A 26,149-nucleotide genomic window follows, 5' to 3' on the forward strand; every position below is an offset into this window, starting at 1 on the left:
CCGGCCCAGGGCCCTGGGAGACTCTGGCTGGTCCCTACTGCCCCCTGCTGGGCTGCGGCCACTCCTTCCTCCTCCTGGCCCAGTGGGCCTGCAGGGACCAATGGGCTGGGCTCTGCCCCAGGGCTCAGCAGGCCTGAGTGGCACAGACAATCTGACCTGTGCACAGGCCCCCCACAGGAGCACCACGGCTCCGAGTGTGGGACGTCCGGAAGTGAGTGGTGGGCCACGGGGCCGGGAGGTCCCCCGGGGAGTGGCAGCTCTTCCTTTCAGGGCGTTTTCTACAAAGTGCAGAATGCACTGCTCAGACGTGCGGGCTCCCGCTGTGGGCTCCCGGGAGGGGCAACCCTCTGCCTCCCCAGAGTGGGGGCAGGGTGCTGAGATCAAGGCAGGCTGGGACTTCAGGAGGGACACCCCTGCCTATAGCCATGCCTAGGGTACCCCAAAGTTCGGGGCACATGGAGCCGAGGAGGTTACGCCGGCAGCGGATAACTGCAGTACTGTCAGGGCCTCGGGGGTGAAATGGGCCCCCCAGAGGAGCAGGAGCCCACCTCTGCACCCGTACCTGTCTATACACTCACTCACTCCGTGGCACAAGGCATGTCACTAGCAGCAGGTGGCAGACACGCAGTTCCCAAGCTGTTGTGCCACAAAGTAGGGGTGTCCTACCACAAGGAGCCCACCACGGCACCTTCCCAGACACCCTGGCCCCGGGCCAGCCCTCCCCCCAAGGGTGTCTCTGCACCTTGCTCGGCAGGTCCCTAGAGACACTTGTGCGTTACAGAGTGGTCCCTCGGATACTCATGAGATTTGTACACTGGCTTGAATGTTGGGGGTCCTGGAAGTGTCCCTGCCAATGTGACCGCGCAGGCCTGTGTGTCTCTGGGCCAGCTGGCGTTAACCTGTCCCGATGTGGAGACAGAAGCGGAATACCTGGAATGCCCCACGACCTCCTAAGCAGCAAAGAAACACAAGTCTGGAAGCAGGAGCAAGGAGGAAAAGGCCAGAATGACAATAAAGGTGTTTGGCAGAGTCTGGCAGGACGCGAATGGTTAACGCTGAACTCTCGCTCTCAGAGACACACAGACAGAGCCCCCACCCCCTGGGGACCCGCCCCCACCACCCGGACCCAAACTGGACAGGGGACCATTCACTGGTGGGAGCTGATGGGACTCTCTGGGGGCCACTGCCCCTCCCACCTAGGGCCACCCCCGGCTGGGGAGGGCGCCCCCCACCCCCTGAGGGCGGCCACAGAGCTGGTTTTCCAGAGAGGCCCGGGAGCCTCGGTGGGGAAGGGCAGCTGGTTTTCCAAATCACGAACTTCTGTGATCACTTTGTTATTTTTAAAAAGCACGACTGGCACGATTTCACGATGAACACCAGCGGATGCTGGACAGACACGAAAGAAAAGACACGTCAAGTCTCGGTCACGGCTCTAAGGCAGACGTCACATCTCTCACGGGACGAAGTGGGACACGCCGACACGCTGCGCGCCGGGAGGCGGGCGCACGCACGCGGTCCTCACAGCACCGTGGCCTGGACGACGATCTCCGGGTTCTCGATGTCCCTTTTGCTCTGGACCATCCTCAGCTCCAGCTGGGCCGGGCTGGGCTTCTGTCTGTCCCCGGCCTGGGCTGCAGAGCACACAGAGCGTGAGCGTCGGGGGCAGAGCAGGCCCACAGACCCCACTCCTCAAGGCCAGGGTCAGGGGGACAGAGGGAGCCAGAGGGACCCCCGGTCACAGCAGAATCGGGTCACACGTCACCACAGTGGAGCGGGTGCCGCCTCCCTCCCCACCCTCGGCCCCAGGCCCCAGACGCGGGAGGCTCTCAGGAGCGCGAAGGGTGCCCGTGGGCCCTGCCCGCGGTACCTTGCGCACACTTGATGGTCCGCTGCAGCACGTGGTGCATGGCCGACACCGTCTTCTCACAGGCCACCTGCAGGGAGGGGAACCGCTGTGCCCCCATCTCGCCCAGGCCCGCCGGCCCCCCATGCCGCCCACAGCCGCCTCTGAGAGTGCCGTCTGCGCCGAGTCACGAGGGTGCCGGCTTGGCGGTCACCCTCCAGCTGGCCACGCCTCCCCCCCCTCAGCAGAACAGAGCTGAGCGGACGCCTGCTTAACACAATCAACTGCCCCTCCGGACCGCAGACAGCTCTGGGGAGGGGCTGTGACTCAGGACCAACGATACTGTCTGGCCCGTAGCGGGCGCTCAGGAAGTGTTTCTGGGATGAACGAAGTACAAAAAACCAACATGGAGAGACCTCCTGCTCCAAGGTCGGCCAAAGCCATTGCTCTGAGTCTCCCAGTCAGACCTGGAGCTCAGCAGGGGCTAGGGAGTCCGACAGAACTCCGTCCTGGAACCTGGGGCCCAGCGGCGAGGCCTTCTCTGGGCACCACGGTGCCCCTGCCTGGACCACATGGAGCTCCTGTTGTTGCCAATGAAGCGGGCAGGCCTGCGTTCACAGCAGGCTGGCCCTCGGGGCAGGCAAGAGAGGGCTGACAGTGGCCAGAGAACAGCACAGTGTTGCTTCCACTGGTAGGCGGCAGAGGAGGCACCCCCGGGCAGGCTTTGCACTACACAAACTCGGAGCCCAACACTCAGATGTGCTGGGGAGGCACGGACCCCCCGCCCTGGGTGCCCTGCAATGACGGCTTCAGGGGAATCCATTCCCAGGTCCCGACCGCCGAATTCTCCCTTCCTTGAGGGGACCCAACCAGACAGAGGCCTGGCTCCTCTCTCCCACCAGCCCCTGTACCCCCAACTGCCCTTCCCGCATCAGGCAGTGCAGGCCTTGCCCGCCCGGCACCTCTACGAGGCTCTTGGAGGACAGAGAGGCTGTCAGCTGACGGGGCATCAGACAGGACTTCTTAAGACACTGCGAAACTGCACGCGGCACTGAGGACGTGGAAGAATGCGCCCCGAGTCCTGAGCTGCGCTGTGGGCCGCCCAGGAGGGACCACGCCCGATTTACTCCTCAGCCCAGGGACTGCGTTCAAGGGCGCGCTCACAGGGACCGCTCTGCTGGGAGAGGCTCCCATCACTGGTGCTGCGGCACCTCGGTCCTGAGCAAGGGCCCCGGGTTTCAGCGCCGGACGGTGAGGAGGGGTGGGGCTGCGACTCCACCCAGACGTGGCACATGACACAGGACCCCTGCCCGCCCAGGGCCGCCCACCTCTAAGCTCACGGTCACCCCTGTCTCCCTCCAGCCCTTTGGATGTGGTGACCACTCCCCACAGTGATGAACAGATCAACTGGTGGGGGGGTCAGGGGGTGGTGTACCCCGCTGACCTTGAGGTTGTTGGGGTGCTTGTGTGTCCATGCCAGGAGCATGGCAGCAAAGAGGTCCCCGGTGCCCACGAAGACGGCGTCTACCTTCCGAATGTCCATGCGGATGCGCTCGGTCACCACAGAGCCGTCGGGGTGCCCTGGAGATAGCACGGCACACTGGGACCCCGGACCCTCGCCAGCAGAGCGCCCGCCCAGGTCCGGGCCCCCGTCTGTCCTCCTCCCCCCTCGTCCCCCTGCACTGTGCGAGGTGGGTGATGTCACCCGCGGCGGCTCGCCCGGACAGAACCCAGGGCTCAGGGCCTGCCGGCCGCTCCCAACGCCCCACAGTGGCTTCACTGTCCCAGGGGAGGAAGTGGACAATGGCGAGTGTCCCGAGCGGCTGCAGTCAGGATGGCCTGGGGGGGGACCCTGCATGGCCGACAAGGGGGCCGGCTCACGTGGTCTTCAGAGGGAGCCTGAAGGACCACGGTGCCTAGAGCTGGAGGGACCCTGTGAGCTCACTGGGGTGAGGTGTGTATGTGAGTGTGTCAGGGCGTGTGTGCATGTGTGTTCTTGCACACAGATGAGAGGGAGCGGTGAGAAGGTGCCCGCGGGGCTGCTCCCACGGCAGGAGTGGGACCCCGGCCTCCTGAGTCACGCTGACGCCGGGCCATGGAGCGCCCACCCAGGCGGCACTCCCGCTGGGGAAACAGGAACACGGGGAGCAGGAGCACGAAGCACCTCCCAGCCCCACCCACCCCCACCCCCAAGAGGTCGGCACCAGTCCAGGCCCCGTGGGAGGGTCAGGCATGTGGACCCCTGGTTTCCTGGCAGGGCTGCTCCTCACGACCCCCCACATGGAAGTCGGGATGTGATTCTTGTGCCGCTGGTGCCGTTGTGGCACTGAGGGCTGCTCTGCGGGCGACCGTGGGGGAGGTATCGGCACCCCAAGCTCCACTGTGCCCCGGCTGACGGAAACCCTCCCCTATCTGCTTCCGGTCTCCCCCTTTCTCAGGACGAGGCAGGGTGGGGAGTGACGGGAACTAAGGGAAATGACTGCCTTCTGAGTAAGGGGTGCTCATCTCCCCACTGGTCCCCACGCCTTCTCAGAGGCGGGCAGGGCAGACAGCGGAAGGGCAGGGTGGGAGGGAGGGTGTGGTGGGGCGGGCGTGGGACTCACGGGTCCTCTGGCTCCCCAGGACGATCAGGTAGTCGCTGCCCCGCTGGGGAGGGCAGGTCGGAGCTGGTGATGACCACTGTGTCGGGGCCCATGGAGTGCAGCACGTCCCATCACCTGCCGGGCACAGGGAGTGCGTCGGCCACTCCTGAGTCACCTGCCACAGCACAGGCCATTGCTCCTGCACCCCACCCCGTGAGCCGGAACGGCCAGGTGCGGCCAGCACTCACAGCCCCTCATGCACTCTCACGGGGTCCGGCCTAACGGGGAGGGAGGCAGCAGGGGCTGAGAACCTGGGAGCCTCCCCTGACCGGCCCTTGCCTGTTCAGTGACAGCTTTGCCGAATGCGTTTTGCCAAGTGAAAGCCACTGTCCCCATCCCCTCTGGCTTGAAGTCTGAGGGCACACACCCGCCAGCCCCCATCTGCACCCCACGGGTGCCCATCTCCTGGACAGAGGTGCCAACCAGGCTGGGCCCACTGTGCTTCCTCATCCGGGCCCCACACAGAGCAAACACCAAGCAACAACAACTCCCAGCACCCATCCACTCTGGGAAGCCACTCATGCGCTCATTTATTCATTCAACAAACACCTGCTGCCATGTGCCCAGACACTTCCTGGGGCTGGAGGCTTCTTGCCCTCCAGGGCACAGTGCCTTGTGACAGAATACCCACTGAGGTCAACTCAGGTCGGGACAGTGCCAGCTGAACCAGAGCAGGGGCCAGGCCTGGACACAGCTGGGGCCGGGTGCGGGAGGGCCAGTTGCAGGCAGCGGGCATATTGCCAGCCTCCCACGGGGCTAGCACCAGCGGGCCAAGCCACACAGGCCTCCCTGCCGTCGTAGGGGAAGGCTCCTACGCTGGCCCTGGTCGTGCACACACATTCGGAATTTCCGGTGCGGGGGGCACTAACGTGGACTCCCAGTCACGGCCCCTCGGCCCAGGCGCCTGCTCACCCAAGTCCCGGCGAGGAAGCCGAGTCCCTCCCCTGTGAGCCCAAGGCTTTGGGCTGCGAGTCACAGAGCAGCGAGGGACCGCCCTGTAGTAAGGGCTGCAGGAGGACCCGTCTGTCTTGTGGGCTGCCCCGAGCAGTGCCTGTGAGGCTGCAAGTGGGCACCCTCTGCCTCAAGCTGCGTGTGAGCTCTGGGGGGGGTGCCTCCCACATGCATGTGTGCACACACACACACGCATGCATACACGGGCAGGCCAGCTGCCCAGCACCCACCCTGGACCCGGCACTGTGGGGGTGCACGACCTGTCTCCTCTCATTCTCATACCAAGGGGTGCCTGTACCCACGGACTGCTTCTTTCCTGCCCCAGAGTCATCTGGCTCGGATGCCCTCCGAGTGGGAGGGCTCCCCACCCCCGTTAGCTCAGACGGGGCTGCTGTGACCAGTAGAGCCGGCCGTGGGTTAACCAGACCCCACGAGCATGAAACTGCAAGTGAGTGAGCGGCCAAGCAACCAAAGAGAAATCTGCAGTGCGTCCCCCGGTCCTCCGGCTAGTGAACCGGAAGCTGGGATGCTGGCCACTGAGGGTGCCCGTCTCCCACCTCCGCAGGCACGTGGCTGTCCCCTCCCCACTGTGATCAGTCCCTCTGTCCCACACCAGCACCTGGAAGGACTCCTTACCGCTAAGGCTTCATCCTGGCTGTGGATCTTCCTGCCGCTCAGTAACCTGAAGGACAGGCGGGCACAGGTGAGGCATCCCTCGCCAGCTGGGTCCTGCCTGTCACGTTCCCAGAACTGCACCGGGGCTGGTGCCCACCCCCAGCTGCCCCAGGGAGCTGACTCAGAGCCTGCTGGCCATCACAGGCCATCACGGACCAAGTGGCCACCACAGGGTGTCTGGGGACTGGTTAAGAGTAAACTTTAGTTTTAAATGGGGACCCCACATCACAGGGCAGGCTGAAGTTCCAGACTGCGGTCCATGTGCACACGCAACAACACGAAGAACAGGGACACCGCCCCCTTCGTGACCATGTCACGGCACACGGGGCCAGCAAGGGTGACTGGGGATGCGGGAGAGCTCTGGCGTGACCGCCTGTACCAGCTGGCATGGACTCTCTACCGTGTGGCTCGTGACAGCCATGTGCCAGAGCGCCACCTCCCCCTCGGTGTCCCCAAGTGTCCCACTGTTCAAGAACACAGCTGGGGCCGGTGTGACAGGCACAGGGAGTCAGGGCCAAGTAACTGCACGCGACCGTTGACGGCTGGAAGCCAGGTCGGCCGGGCGGCTCGAGACCCTGGGGTGGGACCTTCTGAGGAGCTGAACGCGAGCCCCAGAGGTGGTCTGGGGACACTTCCTGCAGTGTCTCCGTCACTCTCCCGTGGGGAGGTCTGAAAGCTTTAGCTGTTTCTAGCCACTTACTCGGCCTCAAACTGGTTAGGGGTTATAATGTCTGCAACGGGCACGACCTTCTCTTTGTACACGGGCAGGAGGTCCTCTGGAACGTACTGCGGAGAAAGGACACAGAGACACAGGTTGACACTCCAGGAGGAGGAGGAGACGAAACCCAGCATGCGGGCCCAGGCCTGAGGCCCCCACGGGAGACCGGGCACCTGACCGCGGAGACGGGCAGTGGGTGGTGACCCGAGGGCTCCGAGGGCTCCTGGGGGCGCTCGGGCACACTCCTTCCACCGCCAACACCCTCGGCTGCCCCGAGGGGCATGGGGTGGCCACTCCAGGGCGTCCTGCCCACTCTGCTCCCACTGAGGGACGGCAGGCTGCAGGCCTCTGCCTGTCCCGGTGCCCGCCTGGGCGTGGCTCATGGGCTGAGAGCCATTCTAACACTTTTTAAACTTTGGGGGACAAGTCAGAAGAGTGACGCTTGGTGACACAAGGAAATGGCAGGAAATTCAGATCTGTGTCTGTGAAGTTTTGTTAGGAAACAGCTCCGTCCTATGGTTTGTGAAGCGGCTGCTTTGGCTGCGGCAGGGATGTGTGGCCCCGAGACACAGACTCTCTGGCTCTCTGCAGAAAGCTCCTCCGCCAGCCCCGCCCCCTCCCGACCAGGCCCCGCCTCCCCCCAGAGCAGCGCCCCACCCAGGAAGGGCGAGGTGCCCCGCCCTCGGACTGGCAGCAACAGCTGTGCTTGCCACACCTGTTACCTGCTTGCAAGAAACGACTAACCATAGAGCCTTCACCGTCCCACTTGTCCCCCATCACCGGGTCACACACTGCGGGAACACAAAGGGCATCTCGTCAGCAAAAGCTGCAACTTCCACATGACTTTGGTCGTTCAACTTCCACTGCACCTAGAAGCTCGGGAAAGCATGGCCTCCCGCTCCCATTTGTCTCGTTACCTGGGGTTTCCCACTCTGTCACCCAGACGTGCACCCCACCAGTGCACCCCCCGCCACCCCTCTAGTGTTGGGGCACCACACACACACAGCTGCAGTGAGCAGCACATGGACAGGCACACGCACACAGCTCATGTGCCTCACACGCCCCCACACAGATGCCAGGTTCATGGTCAAGATGTTTCTAACCCAAGTTCTGAAGGCTCACACCCCCGGAGACCTGGTGGATTTGGGGCTCCCAGGCTGGGAGGTGGCCATGAAGTTGGGATGCCCAGCAAGAGGGGGGCTGAGCACCGTGCACAGGTCCCCCACTCCAGCAGGGACAGCCCGGCGCCTACCGTACACAAGCTGAGCGTTCTCCTGCTTCAGCTCCCGCACGATGTCCACCACCATGGCCAGGAAGGACTTGTCCCTTGTGTACCCTGGCGGGGGAGACCGGGCCACCCTCACAAAACAGAAGGCTCACAGCAGCCGAGCCAGCAAAGGCAGACAGAGGCGCCATCGAAGCCATGCTGTGGCCAGGGCGGAGACCCAGTGTCCCCAACACGTGCCGTCCACGAGGGTCCCCGGGCACTTCCCAAAAGAAATGCTGAGTTTTAAGCCAAAGGAAGAAGCCGTGGGTGACAGGTGTGCACGGGATGTTCTTCTGTCCTGTTCATCTCAACAACAGGCACGCTCACGTATACAAATACAAAGTTACCTTTTTTTTTAAGCCAAGAGTGCGTGTAAATAGACGAATGGGCCGGGTGGGAGTGTGTCACTTACTTCGGGAGGGGCCAACCCCTTCCCGACACCCCCCCGGACCCCACCCCACCCGAGGGACACTGCAGCCCCAGCGTGGTCCCAGAGGTGTGACTTGGCTTGGACAAGACCGAGTTCTCCTTGGAGCAGGGAGGGACCAGGGACGAGCCCAGGGCAGGGGCTGCTCTGGGGCCTCCCGAGTCCCCCCCACCGCCGGAGGGGGGCTCACGGGTACCAGCACCCACCGCCCCCAGGGCCCCTACCCGTGAGCACGTAGTCATATTTATTCACGTTGTTCAGCTTCAGACCTTTGTACACCTCGTGGAGCTCATCCGCGTTCAGCACTTGGCCCTTCCAGTGGGCGTAGCCTGGGGGAGAGCAGGGCACTCAGAGCCGGGGCACGTGGGCTGGACAGCTCCATCCGACAGCCCGGCGCAGCCCAGGCCATCTCGATGACACCAGTGGACGGTCCCCTCCCCACGGGCTCACGCAGGGACTGATGGAGACCAGCCAGGCATGGTGACTCAGTGGGCACCCCTGATCCCTGTGGGCACCCCCTGATCCCTGTGGGCGCCGGGCGGCCTCAAGTCGCCCCGACAGAGCAGCTGGCTCCGACACTGTCTGTGGTGTCATTGCTGGCATCGGGGTCACACTGCCCCCTGCCAGTTCCCTCTGGAATTAATCCAAGGCTTCCAGGGCATCGGCTCTCCAGGCCGGCCCTCAGACACCTGTGGCACCCGTGTCACGTGACAGGAAGTGCGGAGGGACACGCCAGGCCTGCACAACCACGTAACTGCTCCCTGCCTTCAGCAGCAGCACTGGGGACGTGCCCCCACATGCCACAGCCGCTCGCTTTGTCAGCTTCCGCTGTGCGTGTTGCCCTGCCCGGGCTTGATCACTGCACCTGGCCCCCTGGCAGGTAGGGGCTCATCAGGACCCAGCCCCACCCACCTCCCCCACAAGACTAACATGTGGCCAAAGCAAGTTGTGAATCAAATCCTGAACAAGAGCCAAAGGTGAGTTAGAAACGGGTCCAGCCCTGGCTGGTGTGGCTCAGTGGGCTGAGCACCAGCCTGCAAACCAGAAGGTCGCCAGTTCCATTCCCAGTCAGGGCACATGCCTGGGTTGTGGGCCAGGCTGCCACCAGGGGGCGCTCCAGAGGCAACCACACATTGATGTTTCTCTCTCTCTCTTTCTTCCCCCTCTTCCCCTCAATCCAAAAATAAATAAATGACATTTTTTAAAAAGAGAGAAAGAAATGGGCCCAGGTGCTTGACCTTTCCGCCCTAACGGGTACTCAGGCGAAGCGTTCCCCGCAGGCAGACAGACGTGTAATCATCCTGGGGGTAGCCATGTGGAACCATGTGGAAGCCCTGCCCACAGAGGCTCAGGCAGGGGCAGGCCAACGGCTCCCATTCGCCACGGGCAGGGCCACATCAAGGACAGCCTGCACTTCACCCGCGAGAATTCCTCCTGGTGTCCTCTATGCCGTGGGAGCCCCTCCAAAGTATGTGCTTCCAGGCTCCTAAGTAAAAACACGGGGAGAGCTGATCCCTACAACACCGCCGATATGGACCGCAGCATGGGGATCCCAGCACATCCAGGCAGCAAGGTCTGGAGAAGGGTGACGTCGCCCTCTGCTGGCAGCTTGTGTGCATGAACAGGAGCCATCCTGATTCTGGAACAACTCCAACTGCCAAGGCAATTCTATAGGAGCCTTGAGGTCCCTGGGACGGGCAGCCGGGGGCACACGCGAGGCTGCATTCTCCGTGGGAGGCACCAGCACGAACCCACACAGGTGGGTGAGGCTGTTGGACGAAGAATCTGACTGAGCCCGTTAACTGGGTCCCCTCAGGGTCGGGAGGGCTGGGCAGGGAGTCCAAGACGAGCTCCCCAGCGCAGGGCTGCCCTTTGCCCCTCAGGTGGCCACTAGGGGCCGGCAGCTCTGGCGGAGTCCCGAGCAGGTGTTGGCTCAGGGAGAGCTGGGCCCCCGGCCCCTCTCCACCCCAAACCCACCCATCTTTCATGATGAATACAGACCCTCCCTGTCCACAGCAAGGCCTGAGACCGGCACCCGGGCACCGGCCAGGGCTGGTCTGAGAGAGAGACTCTCAGGCCCTACCCAGACCTGCTGAGTCAGAATCTCAGGGTGCGGCAGTGCTGAGTTTTATCAAGGCCCCAGGAGATTCCTAGACACCCGCAAATCCGAGAACCACTGGCCTAGAGCAGAGGTCAGCAAACCGGCCCTCAGGCCAGGTCCGGTGGCCCCATGTTTGTGCACATAGCCTGCAAGCTAACAGCAGAGATCCCTTTTCTTTTTTTTTAAGTGTTTATTTTCTTTATTCTTTTAAAGATTTTTTTAAAGATTTTATTTATTTATTTGTAGAGAGGGAAGGGAGGGAGAAAGAGAAACATCAATGTGCAATTGCTGGGAGTCATGGCCTGCAACCCAGGCATGTGCCCTGACTGGGAATCAAACCTGCAATGCCTAGTTCACAGCCCGAGCTCAATCCACTGAGCTACGCCAGCCAGGGCTAAAGATTTTATTTATTTATTTCTAGAGAGAAGGGAAGGGAGGGAGAAAGAGAGGGAGAGAAACATCAATGCGTGGCTGCCTCTCATGCGCCCCCTACTGGGGACCTGGCCTGCAACCCAGGCATGTGCCCTGACTGGGGATTGAACTGGTGACCCTTCGGTTTGCAGGCCGGTGCTCAATCCACTGAGCCACACCAGCCAAGGACAGAGTTCACATTTTTAAATGGTTGCAGAAAAAAGACTTAGTGACTTGTAAAAATTACATGAAATTCCATGTTCGGTTTATGTTCTTTTCTCTTTAAATTCTCGCCTGAGAACATGTTTAGTGATCTCAGAGAGACGGGAAGGGAGGGAGAAAGAGGGAGAGAAACGTCAACTGGTCACTTCTCCCACTCGCCCTGCCTGGGACAGAAGCTGCAGTCCAGGCATGTGCCCTGCCCAGGAATCAAACCTGAGACCTGTGGTTTTTGGGACATTGCTCCTACCAACTAAGCCACAGCAGCCAGAGCTGTTCAGTTTCTGTAAGTCAAGTTTAAGATGCACCGGAACATCCATACTGTCTCTGGGTGCGCTCCATGCGTCAACGGCACAGAAGTTGCCAAGCCTCCATGATTGCCACCTGGCCACTGATAAGGGAAGGAGCCAGCCCGGCCCTAGAACACCCCTCACCTGCAGAGTCAGGCTTTCTATTCTCAACCTTAAGAGTGGTTTTGGACTCAAGTCACAGGGAGCTCCCAAGTCACGCCCACTAGGACGGCGAGAACAAGAGAGACACAGGATAACAGGTGTTGCTGACGAGGATGCGGAGAAACCGGGGCCCTCACACACCACTGGTGGGGACGCAAAATGATGCTGTCGGCCTGGAAAACAGTCTCGAAACTGTGGGGCACAGAGTCCCCATGCGTCCCAGCCGCTCTCCTCCTAGGCACACAGCGGAGGACACAGAAAACGCCCCCACAAAAGCCCGTGGAGACAGAAGATACGCATAGCAACCTGACTCATACACCCAAATGTCCACCGGGGGTGGATGGACAGCACAACGTGGAGGACATGCAGGGTGCAATGTTCCTCAGCCGTACAAGGAATGTGGCTGTGATGTGTGCTACGACATGGGTGGACTCTGAAACATCAGGCTCAGTGCAAGAGGCCAGTCCCTGAAGGCCCCCATCGCCCGGTTCCATTTACATTCAAGCCTGACGGGCAGGTCCATGCACAGACAGCAGACTCGTGGTTGGGGAGAGCGGGGGGGGGGGGGGGGGGGGGGTGGGGGGACGGCTACCAGGTAGTCACCTCCACTGCGGCATGCAAACACAGTGGTAAGAGTTGCGTAACTGTGGCTATACTAAAAAACATCGAATTGTACATGTAAATGACTAAATTAATGTTATGGTGTGAGGATGTCTTAATAAAGATGTGTTTTAAAAGTAAAAACAGAGGAAGGGATTTCCGACCCAGAGGAGCCGGCAGATCGCAGCTGGCAGAACTGCAGGGGGCGGTAGCGGACGCTGCTCAGGCCTCCCAGCTCGGGGTCCGTGGGGCCGCTTGTTGAGCAAGGTATAGATACAAGGTTTGTGTGGTCAAACTCCCGAGGCGGGTGTGAGCTGCATGCTCAGCGCACAGTAGGACCACGTGGTGGAAACAACAAACCAGCAAGGCTGTTGCCCGATAGCCTGCGAAGCCCCGTGCTGGACAAGGACACGCACAGAGGGGGCGAGCCGGCCGAGGCCACACAGCCCTACGGCAAGTCATTCCTCGAGAGACGCTTGCTGCAGCGGAATGTGGTGAAAATAAATCAATAAAGCGCCTCCAGTTCTTAAAAGAAAAGGGTGAAAATACCAGGAATGTCCATGTCCCAAGTCCAGGATAGAACCGACAGGTGGCGTAGGTGTGCTACACTCACAGCGGGCAACGTGACCCTGCTCCCGGGGAGGGAGCAGGACACCGAGTGGCTCCGCAGGTGCCAGGGGCCACACTGCCTGCCACGGGGAGTGGGTCTGAGAAACCGGCCAGCCTCTCTCCTGAGCAGCAGGCTGTGGGCAGGGGTGAGGGGGGTGGAACGGGTGAAAAGGGGTGCACGGGCTCAGGGGCACAGTGAGGCCTCACCTGGCTCCTCCAGCTCACGGGGTTGGCACCTGAGCCACAGAGGTGGCCCTGGGGAGGCCGCACCCTGCAGGCCCCCTGATGAGGCTGCGCAGACAGCCGTCCCTGTGGGCCCGAGTGCGGGGCGCCCCAAGTCACCCACAGTGGGAGCTGCCTGAGAAGGCTGGTGTGGGGGCAGGGGGCTCTGCTCTATGGGTGGGGAGGCCCTCCCAGGAACCCCGGGGCCAGGGGAGGGGGCTCCCAGACACACGGTGGTCTGTTCTTCCTCCATCCCGCCCGGGGCAGGCAGAGGCTCCCTCTGCCTCAGACCCTTGGGGATGGCCAGCCCACCGTCACCTGAGAAAGTCCACAGGAGCCCAGAAGCTGCCAATCAGCACAGAAGCCCCCGGAAGCCCCCTCCCCTCATCCGGGAATCTGGAAGGAAGGACGGCAGGAGTTTCTAAGCTGGGTCTTTGCTTAGGTTGAGCTAATGTCACTACGTCACACTGTAATATTCACCAGCAAGTTTAATCCCGTCATTGAGTGTCCAAACCACTAAAATAAATAAGGGAGGGGAGTTAAAACTGACAGTAAAAACATGCGGGATTCAGGGAAGTTTGCTGAACTGACTCAGACTTTTTGGGATTTTTGCAAATTTCACAGCGCCTGGCACACACAGCAAAGAGAAGGCAGAAGAGAACTTTGGGTGAGAACTGCAGCCTCTTCCTCCAAACCCGCGTGGAATTCTTCCCTCCCTGTTCAAAATTTACCGCAGCCGCCTTCCCTTCCGAGAAGAACTGCACCCAGAGAATTACGGAGAATTGTCCTGAGGGCCGAGGCAAAGGCATCCTGCCAGGCGCTCCCGGGACATTCCATGCCCGGGTTCAGAGTAATCTCCAAGAGGCAACGCGGGGACATTTCTGAGAACCAAGGAGGCTTTGTCCTCCTGCCTCTGCGGCCACGGGGAGCATGGGGTCAGCGGGTTCGGGGAGCTCGGGAGCCAGGGGCTCACCCTGACGGCAGAGCCTAGTTCTAAGGGCACCAACCCTCCCTGCCCTTCAGCCGGCCATTCTGCCTCCAGATCTCTGTGTCCAGAAACCCTCGAGGCCCCATGCACCGCACCCCCCCAGGAGCCCGTTTCCCATAGAGAAAACCAAGGCCCATCCACAAGTCTGCCTACAGCACGGGGAACCATCCCCATGGCCGTGGCATCACAGGGGGGTGGAGGGCGGGAGAGCACCAGCTTTGAAGTAGGTGCCAGGATACCGTCCTCGTTTTGCAGGGGAGTAAACTCCTCCCGGCTACACTCGCCTGCACAGGCGAGCCAGCCCAAGGCCGCCAAGCTGAGACTCGGAGGGGCAGGCCACACCTGCGGACAGGAGACTCCGACCCTCCACCCTCACACCCGGCACCCTCTGCAGGGGGTGACCCCCTGGGCTGTGTCCCTGTCCGTCAGATGGGGGGGCAAGGCCCCAGACTTCTAAAGCGCCGTGTCTCACACCCACACTCCACGGAGGCTGTGCCTTCCTTACCTGTGTGGTTTGAAAACTGGACGGAGTTCACAGCATCGATCTCAAACCCCAGCACCTGCAAGACAGAGAAGGACCAGCTGTGAGAGAGCCGCCGCGCTGGCAGTGACCCACGGCAGGTGTCGGACCTCGGCCTGAGGCCAGCCTGGAGGAGGAGGGCCAGCATGTGCCAGGTCCCGGGAGGCTCTTCCCAAGTCAGGCTCCGTGTGCCCTCACTTTGGGTGGTGTCTGTGTTGGTGACGCCCCGTTCACCCCTCTGTGCAGGAAACGTGTTGGGAAGCAGCCAGTCTGAGGGGCTGAGACGTGGGGTCCACTCGCCACCAGGGGAACTCAATGCCTCTAGACTGCTTCCGGAAACCCCACCTGACGGAGCTCGCAAAGGAACCCGGAGGCGTCAGGCGCCGGTCTGTCTGAGCCCCCTGCACGAGAGGCTAAGGCCCCAGAGGCAAGGCCGAAGCCCCCACTCCCTCCCCGGAGCCTGGGGTGCAGCCGTGCATCAGCCCGTGCCAGCTGGGGAGGAAGACGGCTCCGGGCTGGGCCGAGGGTCCCCTGCGAACAGTCCCAGCCACACACCCGTTCACTGACAACAGAGGGACCCGACATGGGCCCTGACCCCGGCCCTGGCATTGGGTCCCCTGGCCCCCTTGGCTGGGCTGCCTCAGGGGCCCAGAGGAGCGGTTTCTGAAGGGGAAGGGAGAAGGAGAAGGAGAAGGGGCTCTGTTGCCATGGGAACCGCAATACAACTTTTGCAAGTTAGTTTATTTATAGCACACAAAGCAGGTGACTGCGGAAAAGTTAAGCTATCACCGCGTTCATCATCACGTTCAAAGCTAAGTTCACAAAAGGTGGCAGCCCTTTTTCAACGAAAGGGGAGAGAAAGTTATGTCTAAGGGGCCCCGGAGTCCACACAAGCCGACGCCGACAGCTTGCTCGCTGGTGACACGGGGAGCCCTGGAGTCCACCTCTCCTCCTGCAAAGCTGCAGGCAGCAGCGCAGGGCTGGGAGAGGGTGTGCTGATCTGACGCACACACCACGTGCACTTCCTCGCGCCCGGCTCCCTCAAGCCCTGCTCTAGACCCCAGGCCTGGCCCCCAGCCTGCCCCAGGGGGGCCCACCAGGACGTTCACAGCGGAGGCCCACCACCCAAGGCCCATCCCGCTGAGCCACATGCAGGCAGTGGGAAGCCAGAAGCCACCCAGGGAACGGAGAGAACAGGGATCCTGTGCAGGGCGAGGAGCCGGGGGCCACGCCTGTGAGCTCAGCTCTGACGCGGGAGACGTGACTGACCAGGGCCGTGCGTCAGGGTGGGGAGGCCAAGGGGCAGCAGGGACCTTGGAGTCAACTCCAGGACTTCTGGTTGGTCTGGCCCACTGACCTTTACACCTCTCCCTCCCGCAAGTGCCCCACAGGAGGTCAAAGGACGCTTTTATCTTTTCTAGCACCAGCCACCAGACAAAGAAAGGGAGCAGAGGGCAGGCAGCAGACGAGGGAGTTCAACAGTTCAACCAACTGTGGAGTCGCTGTCACAGACACTCCACGTGCCACGAATTAAAATACCTCCAAGGGGCGCCTCCAGGGGGCGCTGTACGAAGCGGGCCCAGCCCCTGCAAACCCTCCCGGAGAGACAGGGTGAGAGAGAGTGAGGGAGACAGAGACTGTGTAGGAGATAGAGACAGAGAGACGGACAGTGAGGGACAGAGGGACAGCAAGGGGCAGAAGGACAGAGTGGGTGTGGAAGACAGACAGCGAAAGAGGTCAGAAAGGCAGGGCTGTGGCTGGCTCTGGGGGCCCGGCCACCTTGCCTCCTGCGCGCCAACCACTTCCACACCCTCTTCTCCCTCCTCGCCTGCACACCACCCCCCAACCAATCTCCGTGTCTCCTCTCCACGTTCACAACGGACAGAACGAGCGCTGGGGTCGCCAGCAGGAGGGCGGCTGCCTTGGGGAAGGCAGGGGAAGGCAGGGGAAGGCAGGGGAAGGCGGCTGCAGGGGCGGCAGGGGCAGCAGGGGCAGGGAGCAGGCTGGTCACTGTCCATTTCCCCTTGGGGGCGGTGATTATACAGGTGCGTTCCCTCCATGAATCATCAAGCTACACACTTAGAATTCGCTCTTTTAAACGTTTTAAGCCGGCATTATCAGAACTTAAAGCAATAAAAAATCGGGAGTCGTTAACGTTAAAATTGGCCCTTTGCAAATGTCCGCGCCTGATCTCACGGCCTCCTGGACACAATTTGCAGCGTTGCAAACCCTCCAAAACTCCATTCCACTCTAAAGGCACGGGTTTGAAGCGACGACGACACCAGTCCTGAACACCTTACCAAAAATATCCTCTCCCTCGCTTCTGGATGCGGATAATTAATCCTTCGGAGCTGGCAACCTTCGAGTCACTATTTTTTGCTTCGAAATGACAGTGAGCGCTAGGCCCCCCCCCCACCCCGCTGCCATCTCCATTTCAAATGCCACCAGTGACACGGGCGCGTTAATCAGGACCACATGCTCTCTGAGGGCACCCACCAAAGCACGAGGCTATTGTGGCTCTGGGGATTGAGTCTCGGCCTACCAACCGAAAGGTCACCGGTTCAATTCCCAGTCAAGGCGCATGCCTGGGTTGTGGGACAGGTCCCAGTTGGGGGACTGCAAGAGGCAATCGATAGATGCTTCTCTCCCTCTCTTTCTCCTTCCCTCCTCTCTCTCTAAAAATAAATAAATACCTTTAAAAAAAAAAAAGCACATGCGCAGGGCTGAGCAACCCCAGGAGAAAGTCAGAGCAGGAGGCTGGCCTGCAAGATGAGGCCCTGGGGCCCCAGAGAAAGGGCCTCCTGCGGTTCGCATCCAGGCTTCGGCTCTGACGCGCCCTCTGTGCTGGGCCCTGCGCGCTGGGGCTGCGACTCTGGAACTCACTCCCTGCTCCGCCAGTGGCTCCGACCGGGCATTGCCCACTGGGGGAGAGAGATCGGCAGAAGGGAAGGGCTGTCCCCCAGCAGCCCTCCATCCCCCGTCCCCTGGCAGTGACATCCGCACTGTGGATTCTCCATCACTCTCAGTGCACCTGTCACCCACCCCCACCACGGCCCTTCTCCCGGCTTTCACTGCCAGCCTCTTCTCTTCTGTCCTGTGTCGGCTGCTTCAGGCAACACTGGGCTGTAGGCAGGGCCCCCTGAACCCACTCTGGGTCCCCCTTTTCCGTTCCCCCAGCAACAATGGTCTCTGTTACTGCGAATCCTCTGTGTGAATGACTGCAGAGTTATGTTTGTGGCCTGGCCCCAGCCTGCTGCACCTCGTCTTCCCCCAGCCCCAGGTGAGCCAGAGACAGCTGGCCCCTGGCCCAGGGGTCAGTGCAGACAGACAGACAGACATACATGACACACAGGGAGCAGCTGGCCCCTCCCTGGCACCCAGCTTCAGCGTGTGGGGTGGACGGGAGCTCCCGCCCCTCGACGGCCTGCGCAGAAATTACAGGGCATGGGGAGCAGACCCGGATGTCGCGTGGATCCTACTGACTGACCAGACTGCCCCGTATTAGACCGGTGGACAGGACAGATGGCTGGTCCCTGTGTTCTCGTGGGTGAGAACAGCCACGCGGCTCCTGGGGGAGGCAGCTCTGTGAGGGCTCACGGTGCGTGACCCGAACTCGGGTGGGACCCGTGAAGGGCGTTGTGTGCTGTGGCAAGAGGCGGAGTATCCCGTGAGCCCGGTCTAATCACACGCGGCCGACGGGCAAGAGCATCTGGATGGGAGGACCCAACGCGTGTCCCCCGGCTTTGAAGGCGGAGGCCCTACAATGAGCCACCCATCTGTGCACGCCCGTGTTCTACACACCTGCTATTAAAAACATAAACCGTCATCCTAAGGAAAAAGAGGAAGAACTGCCTAGTTTGGCCAGGACAGCGGGCAGGGGAAGGCAGGCCTTTCAGGAGGAGGGAAAGCCCCGTCTCCGCCAACCCCGCCGCAGCGGGAACCCCAGCACCACCCTCCTTCCCTGTGCAACCAGGTGGGGGCGGGGTGCGCCTGGAACTCCACCCCAGCCGGCGTCCACTCCATGCTGCGACGGCCCGGTGCAGGCCTGTTCAGTGGTGCCTCCCTCCTATCCCTGTGAGTCGCCACCGTCGCCATTCTCATCCCCTCCTGACCCCAAGTGTACCCCCTAAACCCTGACCTCCGAGGGCTTGCCGCTGCCTGTGGCAGGAGGCCAGGCCTCAGGGCTGTGCGTCCCACCACTACGCCCAATTCTGTGAGGTCTGTGCTGTGGCTGCAGACCCACCGGCCACTTTCCGACCCCTGAACACCCCGAAACCTGGGTGAGCTCCTCTCCTCAATCCAGGTCATCCCTCTCCTAGGCTCCAGGCCCCTGTCCAGAACCTCTGCACCTGGTAGGGTTTTTATGGCTCTGGGGCTCCCTGCCAATGATGAGCCCCCCACCCCATGTGCCTCTGAATAAAGGCCGGCGATAGCGAAAGCCCAGCTTCGGGCTCCAGCAGCAGACGCACCCCACTTGAGGAGAACTAGGAGCCTCGGCGGAGAAGTCTGCCCACACGGAGCACGTCGCAGCTTCGCTCCGGCTGCCGAGAAAGGCCGGCTCCACCACGACCTCGTCAGCCCAGCTCAGCTGAGGTGTCAGGGGACTCAGGCCTGAGCGGAGCCCCCGAGATGCGCAGCCAGCCAAAATCGGGGCGCTGCTGGGGAAGTCCCCGGGTAGCACCTGCTGCCCGTCAACGCTAATCCACGCTCGGTGTGTGGCGCAGGAAGGAGTGGAGGAGGAGCCTGCATCCCAGACTGCCTCACTGCAGAGCCCAGGCTGCTGGAAGGGCCCGGGAGTGGCTCCGGCTCCCCAGGCCTGCCAGCACCTGTGTGCCCGGGACGGCTTCCCAATGCTCCACGGTCACCAAGCCACAAAGATCAGTGACAGAAACACAAGGGCGCAACCAGGGTCTCCAGTCCAGGCAAGCGCCCATCTTCGGCCCTGACTCAGACCTCGGTCGGCCTGTCCTGGCAAGACGCCCCTCCGGGCTGGCTGCACGTACTGGGTGGGGACCTGAGGCAGCGTTCCAATGTCAGCCTCAGCGGGAGACACGTGCCCCAGTGGCCGTACACCCACCTCCAGGCTGAATCATCCACCCAGTGTGCCGACAGCCAGGCACACCCAGCTCTGCATGCACCCTCTTCACAGCAGCGGTGGGGAAGTGCTGGAATGTTCCAGTGTAGCCCCACCCCCCACCCCCAGCCCAGACCACAGAGTTCCTCTAGGAGAGAGATTCATGCTGGGCGCAGTAGAGGCCCTGATCTTGCAGAAGGCTCACTGTGGCTTGTTTTGCAAGACTTTTAGGCACTTTTATGGGAAACTAGAATTAAGAAAGAGGGGACATGCGCGTGTCCTGGGCCTGCTGCCATCCCGATCAGCCTCAGGGCTGAGTGCCACCCGTCCTTTCCACGGGCCCTGCAATTCAGCTCACACCCCCGCCCCCCTCGGGCAGGAACTCCTACTGGGAACAGACCTCTCTCCCCTGAAGCTGCCCCCCTGGTCTGCGGTAGGTCCCATGGCCACTTTTGTCCCATGTGTGTGTCCCTGCCTCAGATGTCACAGCCCTGGACCCCGTCACCTCGGCCCCAGGGTTGCTCCCGGCACACACACACCAGCACAATGCACCCAGCTCCCCACTTTCCAGATTCACAGCACCCAGTGCCGGGACCACGCTCCTGCCAGGCCCTGTGTGGGTTCTCCTGTGTGCTGGGCTGCAGGCAAAGCCCTAAGAGAGGGGTCGTCATCCCAAGCTCCCGGTGGCAGCCGGGTACTAATGGGGAACCGGGCAGCTGCTCTGGGTGGCTTCTGTTCCCGCACCTCCTTCCTTCCTCCTTGAGAAACTCCCCTGATTCCGTTACACAGCGTCACTTTGTGAATAACACTGGCTGATTCTAGTTCAAAGGCTCTGTGTGGGTGGGCACCAGGGGACCGCCAAGCCCACGAGCCACAGATCCGATCAGCCCCCACAACATGGGAGCCACGGGCGGCAGACACTCCCTCTCCTTCCAGCAGCGCTGCCCTGTGAGGGCGGGCACTCACACAGAAGATGCAGCAGAGCAGCACCGCACATCAAAACCACACACCCACACGCCTGTGCGTGCATCCACCCCCACGGGTACAGATGCACACCCATGCCCACAGCACATACATGTACACACACCCCACATGCACACACACAACAGGAAGAAAAGATTAGGACCAATTAAATTCTTGCTTTTCTCCATGACGAGCAAAGAGAGACAGAAACTTAAGTCCCAAACTAAGAAATCAAGATTTTAAGCAATTCTGGACTTGCTGGAAGAAACAGCAAAAACAATGCCGATGTCCCAGGCCTGGAGCAAGTCTGAGTCAGAGCGGAAGATTCCAGAAGGAAATGGGAGAGTCGCACAGGGCCGGGAGGAAAGCAGCAGGTCAGCGTGGCCTGGAGCACACAAGGGCACGTTCCAGAGCATGCTCAGGAGTGTCCCAAACCTGGCGGGGTCACTTCAAGGGCGTGGATGACCGCCACAGGGGGCAGGAGGGAGGCAGGCTCTTTGGTGGCCACTCCAGCACTGCTTGTCAACGACACGTCAGCATGAAAGCCTCCAAGACAGAAACTGGGGCTTTCAAAGGGCAGGGTGCCCTTCTCCTGGCACCTGCTGAATGCAGTTCTGCTGGAGAAGGCCCTCTCTACCCTGGGAATCCTCGGGAAAAAATGGAAAGATCTTCCCAGGGACTGATCAAGAGAGCCTCTGAAGAAGGCTGCCTCACGGCTCAGGCATTCTCAAAGGTGAGAGGCTGGGGATAGCTCCTCATGGCCCTAAAGTGACCCTTGGGGGCCCAGTGGGGTCTCCAGGAGAACCTGCAGTGAGCCGCCCACTTGCCCAGGTCCCTGCAGCTCTGTAGCTCCTGCTCTGCTCCAGCTGCCACCCGGGACCCTCCCCGTGTGCCCCAGCCACTGCAGCCGAGGGAGTGTGAGTCCAGGTCTCCCAGCCAGGGCCCTCTCCAGGTGCCACTGCCCACCAGCCAGCCTCTTCCCGGGTGGCTGGGTGCGGGTGGCTGGGTGGTCAGGAGAGGCAGAGGATGAGGCCAACCTCGGCAGCCCCAAACTGAGCCGTCCCCCACAGTGCCTTCCTGTTCCCGAGTCACTGTGCTTCGGGGGGTCAGCGCCAAGGCTGCCTCCTCTGTCGCTGGTCCCATTAACAGACTCCTCTCAGCCACCAAACTGTACTATGGACTCTGTGCCCAGAAACGAAACCCAAAGCAAGGTCGAAGTTCTGTTCCCTTCTCTTTGGTACAATGTTTGTCTCTGCCTGAGACCGTGTGCGGCGTGTTTCGGGACCTGGCAAAAGCAGTTTGGGAACCTCAGACCCTGCGCCACGCTGACCGCAGAGCACCTCAGGGCCAGGCTCTGTCCAGGCCGCGGTGCCCTGGGAGCCAGGCACCATCTGACCTCCAGGAGGGCTGTCCTCACTGAGAGAGGAAAGGGTGTCCAGGCTGCTCCAGCTTGACCTGTAACCAAGGGGACACAGTCTATCCCTAACCAAGGTCTTCGTGGGGCTGGCCACGTGTATTTCCAACAGTTCCAATCGAGAAGATGTGATTATGGAAGGCAGTTCCTATTCTTTCTACATCCGGACAAATACGTAGAAATAATTGCTTCCAGACCCTTTCCCATGACTCCTCCCGGCGCTGGGCGCCCGTACCTAATCCGATCCTTCTCCCCACCTGAGGTCCGACTTCACCCTTGAATGCATGTGACTCACTGAGCCTGCGGCACTCAGCTGTCTCTCTCTGTCCTCCCGCCCACACAAGCGTCCCCTCACCTTCCTCAAGTCGGACCCTGTTCCAGGCTTCTCCGAGCTCCTTTCACGGGCGTGTCCTCAGTTGGGCCCAAATAAAAAACTCGTTGCTTAAACATACAAAGGTTCAAGTCTTCTTTTCACTGACAGTGCTTTGCAGAGATGCTTAGGAAGGCTCGGAAGGTGGGCCCAGGTCCCTGAGCTGAAACTCCAAGTCCAAGGCCAGGGGACGTGGAATCAGTCCCCACAGGCACCTCTCCAGTCCCTGCCACACGCAGTTTCCAGTCTCTCTCTGAGGGGCGTGAGGGCAAGTCTGTGCAGCCCTGGCCAGGGCCTCCCTTCTCCAGTTATTTCCAAATTCTCTCTCCACCCCTCAGCCAGGTGGGAGAGCCGGACTTTGGAACCTCGAGCTGTAGGGCATCAGTGTTAGGGGACGCCTCCGTCCTGTGGTGGCAAAGGCTGGCGCAAGCCCCTCCCGAGGGGCCGACCCCACCCATCTCCCAGTTTCTCCCGTGGTGCTCAGATGTGGGGTTACGGAGCACACGGCCCACACGGCCCCCGCAGGCATCCCACAGCACTAATGGACCGTGCCACCGGAGCTGACGCTAGGCCGAAGGGGCCCCCACAGGCGCTGGCCAAAGAAGCACTACATGGGCAAGTGGAGGAAGACTCCAGTGAACTAAGACATTTCTGGAAACTGTTCTTGTCATGGGCTGCACTGTGTCCCCCCACATCTGTATGTTGAGGCCCTGACTCCCAGCAGATTCTCAGAACGGGACATTCTTTAGAGAGGAGGCCTTTACAGATGTGAGCGAGGTTCAACGAAGCCACTCAGGTGGGCCCTGATCCAACACGACTGCTGTCATCATAAAAGGAAGAGACTGGGACACAGGCACACGGAGGGACAACCACTCGAGGACACAGGGGGAAGGCTGGACCTCCACACCAAGGAAACCGGTCTTGGGAGAAGGCAGCCCCGCGCACGCCTCGCTTCCTGCCTCCGGGACTGAGAGTGAACGGACTTGTCTGAGCCCTCCAGGCCCCAAAACTGCACTACATCTTATTTCTGAGATTAGGAGGAGGAAGTGATCAGGGTAAAGGGCACACGGAAGCAAGTATGGACCCAATCAACCTCCACTCCTGACAGGGCTTCCGGCCTCCAAGGGTGCCCCCGGCTCCCTGTTCTTCTGCATGGGGAGAGATGAGCAAAGCACCTCGGGGTGCTGCTGGCCCACCCCGTTCCACAGCGGGCACCTCAGAGACAGGCGCATACTCCCCGTCTTTGCTGGTCCTAAAACGGCCTGTGAAGCAGCATTACACCCATTCTACAGATGAGGCAACTGAGCACCAGAGGCTCATTGCAGATAGTGGCCTCTTCAAGGTCACTAACCTGATGAATGGCCCCCTGCTTTCCATGCTCCCCGTCCTGCCACGCTCCTCCTGGGCCTCATAAACCTTGAGGGGAGGAAGTGCAGGGTTGGGTTAAATGACAGATAGGGGTGTCTCCCCCTACCCCCATGACAAGGGGAAGGAGATGATATGACATGACCCCTGCCCCCCAACCCCCAGCCTGTGTCCCATAAACGCCAGCACAGGAGCCCACAAGTAAAGATGCTGGACTCTAGGGAAACCCTGACCAAAACTGCAGCTGTGTGCTTTAGAAGCACCTCCCCAGGTGAGTGGTCTGGAGGAGGCGCCTCCTCTCCTCTGAATACTTGGGAAAGGATGGTTTCGGTGTGCAGGCTGAGGGTGCATGCCTGGGAGTTCAGGAACGAGGGGCGTCGCTGCAGGACGCTGGTGGGCAGAGGAAGGGGACGGCTTTCCCAGAAGAGCGTGACCACAGGTGGACGGGGCGGAGGGGCGGGGCAGAGGGCACAGGGAAGCCAGCAGGGAACTGCGCACCTGCCGAGGGCAGTTCCCACGGCCCCCTAGCCAAGGCCGGGCCGGGGCTGCTCCCACCGTGGCGGCAGCAGGCTGAAGCTGCTCCCACAGCCTCCTGATTCCACCTTCCGGGCTGTCCCTGCTCCGCTCCAGGGACCCTGAAGCTCCACGTGCCACCACCCCAGTAGAGTCCCACCCCAGTGGCCCTGTGCCTGCCTACCTGCCGTGCCTCTTCTCTCCACTCCCCTCCCCCAGCAAGCTGGGAGTGCACAGGTATTCTTCCAGAGCAGTGGCCAAGAATGGGCACTGTGGGACAGCCCCAGGTTTGCACCCAGACTATCCCCACGGGTCTGCCCTCTGCTGGCCAGAATAGGAGGGGCAGGGCCCAGACCCGTGGAGCTGCTCACACCATCAGGGGTGGCTGGTCCCTTTGAGCTTGAATGCTTGTACCTCTCCACCTTCAAGTCTCTGCTTCACTATTTCCTCTTCAGGCTTTGGCCTTGGCAGTGTCAGGTCGGCCCTCAAATTCTACACCAAAGCTCTGGCCCTTCCCATGGTCTTTCTGCCCAGCCTGCACCCTGCAGGAGGCCCTTTATGTCCTGTGGGGCCCAGCCCTGGGACCTGCCACGCCTGCTCCTTGCTCAAATATCAAACGAAAGGTGGCAGTCCACGACAGTCCCCACTTTGCCAGAACCACTCAGTGCTCCTGCTGGGCCACAAAGCAAGGAAGTGCCCAGCACCGTGGTACTACCTCTTTCCCAGCATGACACCCCACTGCCCCCACAAGGGCCACCCACCTCATGGCTGCAACAGGAAGCAGTAAGTGCTCAGCCAGCGAGCCAGGAGGAAATGGTAAACCCCTCACCAAGGACGGGCTGAGGAAGGTGCGAGGAAAGCCCCAGAGGACGACCAGAATGGAAAGATTTACACATTTAAGAGCAGCTTCTAAAGCCAAACCCTGAAGGAGCCTCAACTGGTCTGTGGGCTTCTTCAGAGCCGGCACGTGCAGGTAGACTTTCTCTGCCCCATCTCCCTCTGGCGACCACCTCCCGGAGTGGTCAGAGGCAGGACAGGGGCCCTCTCTAGCCAGAGGGGCCTCACTGTCCGTGAGCTTCCTTCTCCTCCCTCCCAGCATCCTGACCCACAGCGGGCAGGGACAGAATGCGGCGCCCAGCAGGTGAGCACTGTAAACGCCTGCCCATTCTGTGTCCTTCGCTCCGAGGCAGCGTCCCGGCCAAAGCATCCTCTTGCCCCCAGAGAACCCCGCCCGCTGGAGCCCGCAAGCGGGAAGGGGTGGCAAATGCCGGTGCGCAAGGCATGCACCGAAGCTTCATCCTAACTCAGCGCTCCCGCCCGGGGACGCCTGCAGGAGCCCACCAGGTGCTCCCAGCCCGTGTCCGGCTCTCCGCGCTCCAGACCCGCACCTGCGGCCACCTCGGTGGCCCGGCCAAGGTCACGCGGGCAGGTCGCGGCCACTCCGCCGCGGGTCGGCGCGGCGGTGCGCGGGGACACCGCGCGTTACGTAAGCGTACCTGCAGCGGGAACGTGGCCGCCCGGTTGCCCACGTAGCCGCGGACGACGTGGCTCTGGATGGAGAGCACCCGGCACTCCTCCATGCCGGCCTGGCAGGGCGACGTGAGGCCGTGCGCCTCGGCGTCTCCCTGCTCGCTGGGCTCGGGATCCGCTAGAGCTCTGGCTCCGTTCTAGCCTCGCTTAGCGCAGGCGCTCGGCTCGGACGCCAGGCCGTCTCCCTGTGACCTCAGCGCGGCTGGGAACCCGCGGGTCCCGCGCAGCGCCGGGGCGGGACGGGGGCGGGGCGTTCAGACAGGCCCCGCCCACCC

The 26,149-nt window shown here is 61.6% G+C and overlaps 1 protein-coding gene across 2 annotated transcripts; it reads right to left on the minus strand.

Moving 5' to 3' along the window:
- Positions 1–1,318: 1,318 nt before the first annotated feature.
- Positions 1,319–26,096, minus strand: LOC123827972 (pyridoxal kinase-like). Of its 2 annotated transcripts, none has more exons than XM_045852427.1 (11): positions 25,841–26,096; positions 14,631–14,685; positions 8,793–8,852; positions 8,082–8,165; positions 7,574–7,620; positions 6,812–6,897; positions 6,073–6,118; positions 4,447–4,600; positions 3,288–3,424; positions 1,868–1,934; positions 1,319–1,631 (listed from the first exon to the last, which is right to left on the minus strand). In XM_045852427.1, exons 1-11 carry the CDS (start codon positions 25,922–25,924, stop codon positions 1,519–1,521), a joined length of 933 nt encoding a protein of 310 aa, XP_045708383.1. In that variant the 5' UTR covers positions 25,925–26,096; the 3' UTR covers positions 1,319–1,518. The 2 variants fall into 2 exon arrangements, with proteins under 2 accessions (XP_045708383.1, XP_045708381.1); XM_045852425.1 differs by having other exon boundaries at positions 8,748–8,852; positions 25,841–26,094.
- Between the last annotated feature and the right edge of the window lie 53 nt (positions 26,097–26,149).

This window comes from Phyllostomus hastatus, unplaced genomic scaffold (genome assembly GCF_019186645.2).
Source record: "Phyllostomus hastatus isolate PE091 unplaced genomic scaffold, TTU_PhHast_1.1 phas_contig_948, whole genome shotgun sequence".
NCBI classification, from domain to species: Eukaryota; Metazoa; Chordata; class Mammalia; order Chiroptera; family Phyllostomidae; genus Phyllostomus; species Phyllostomus hastatus.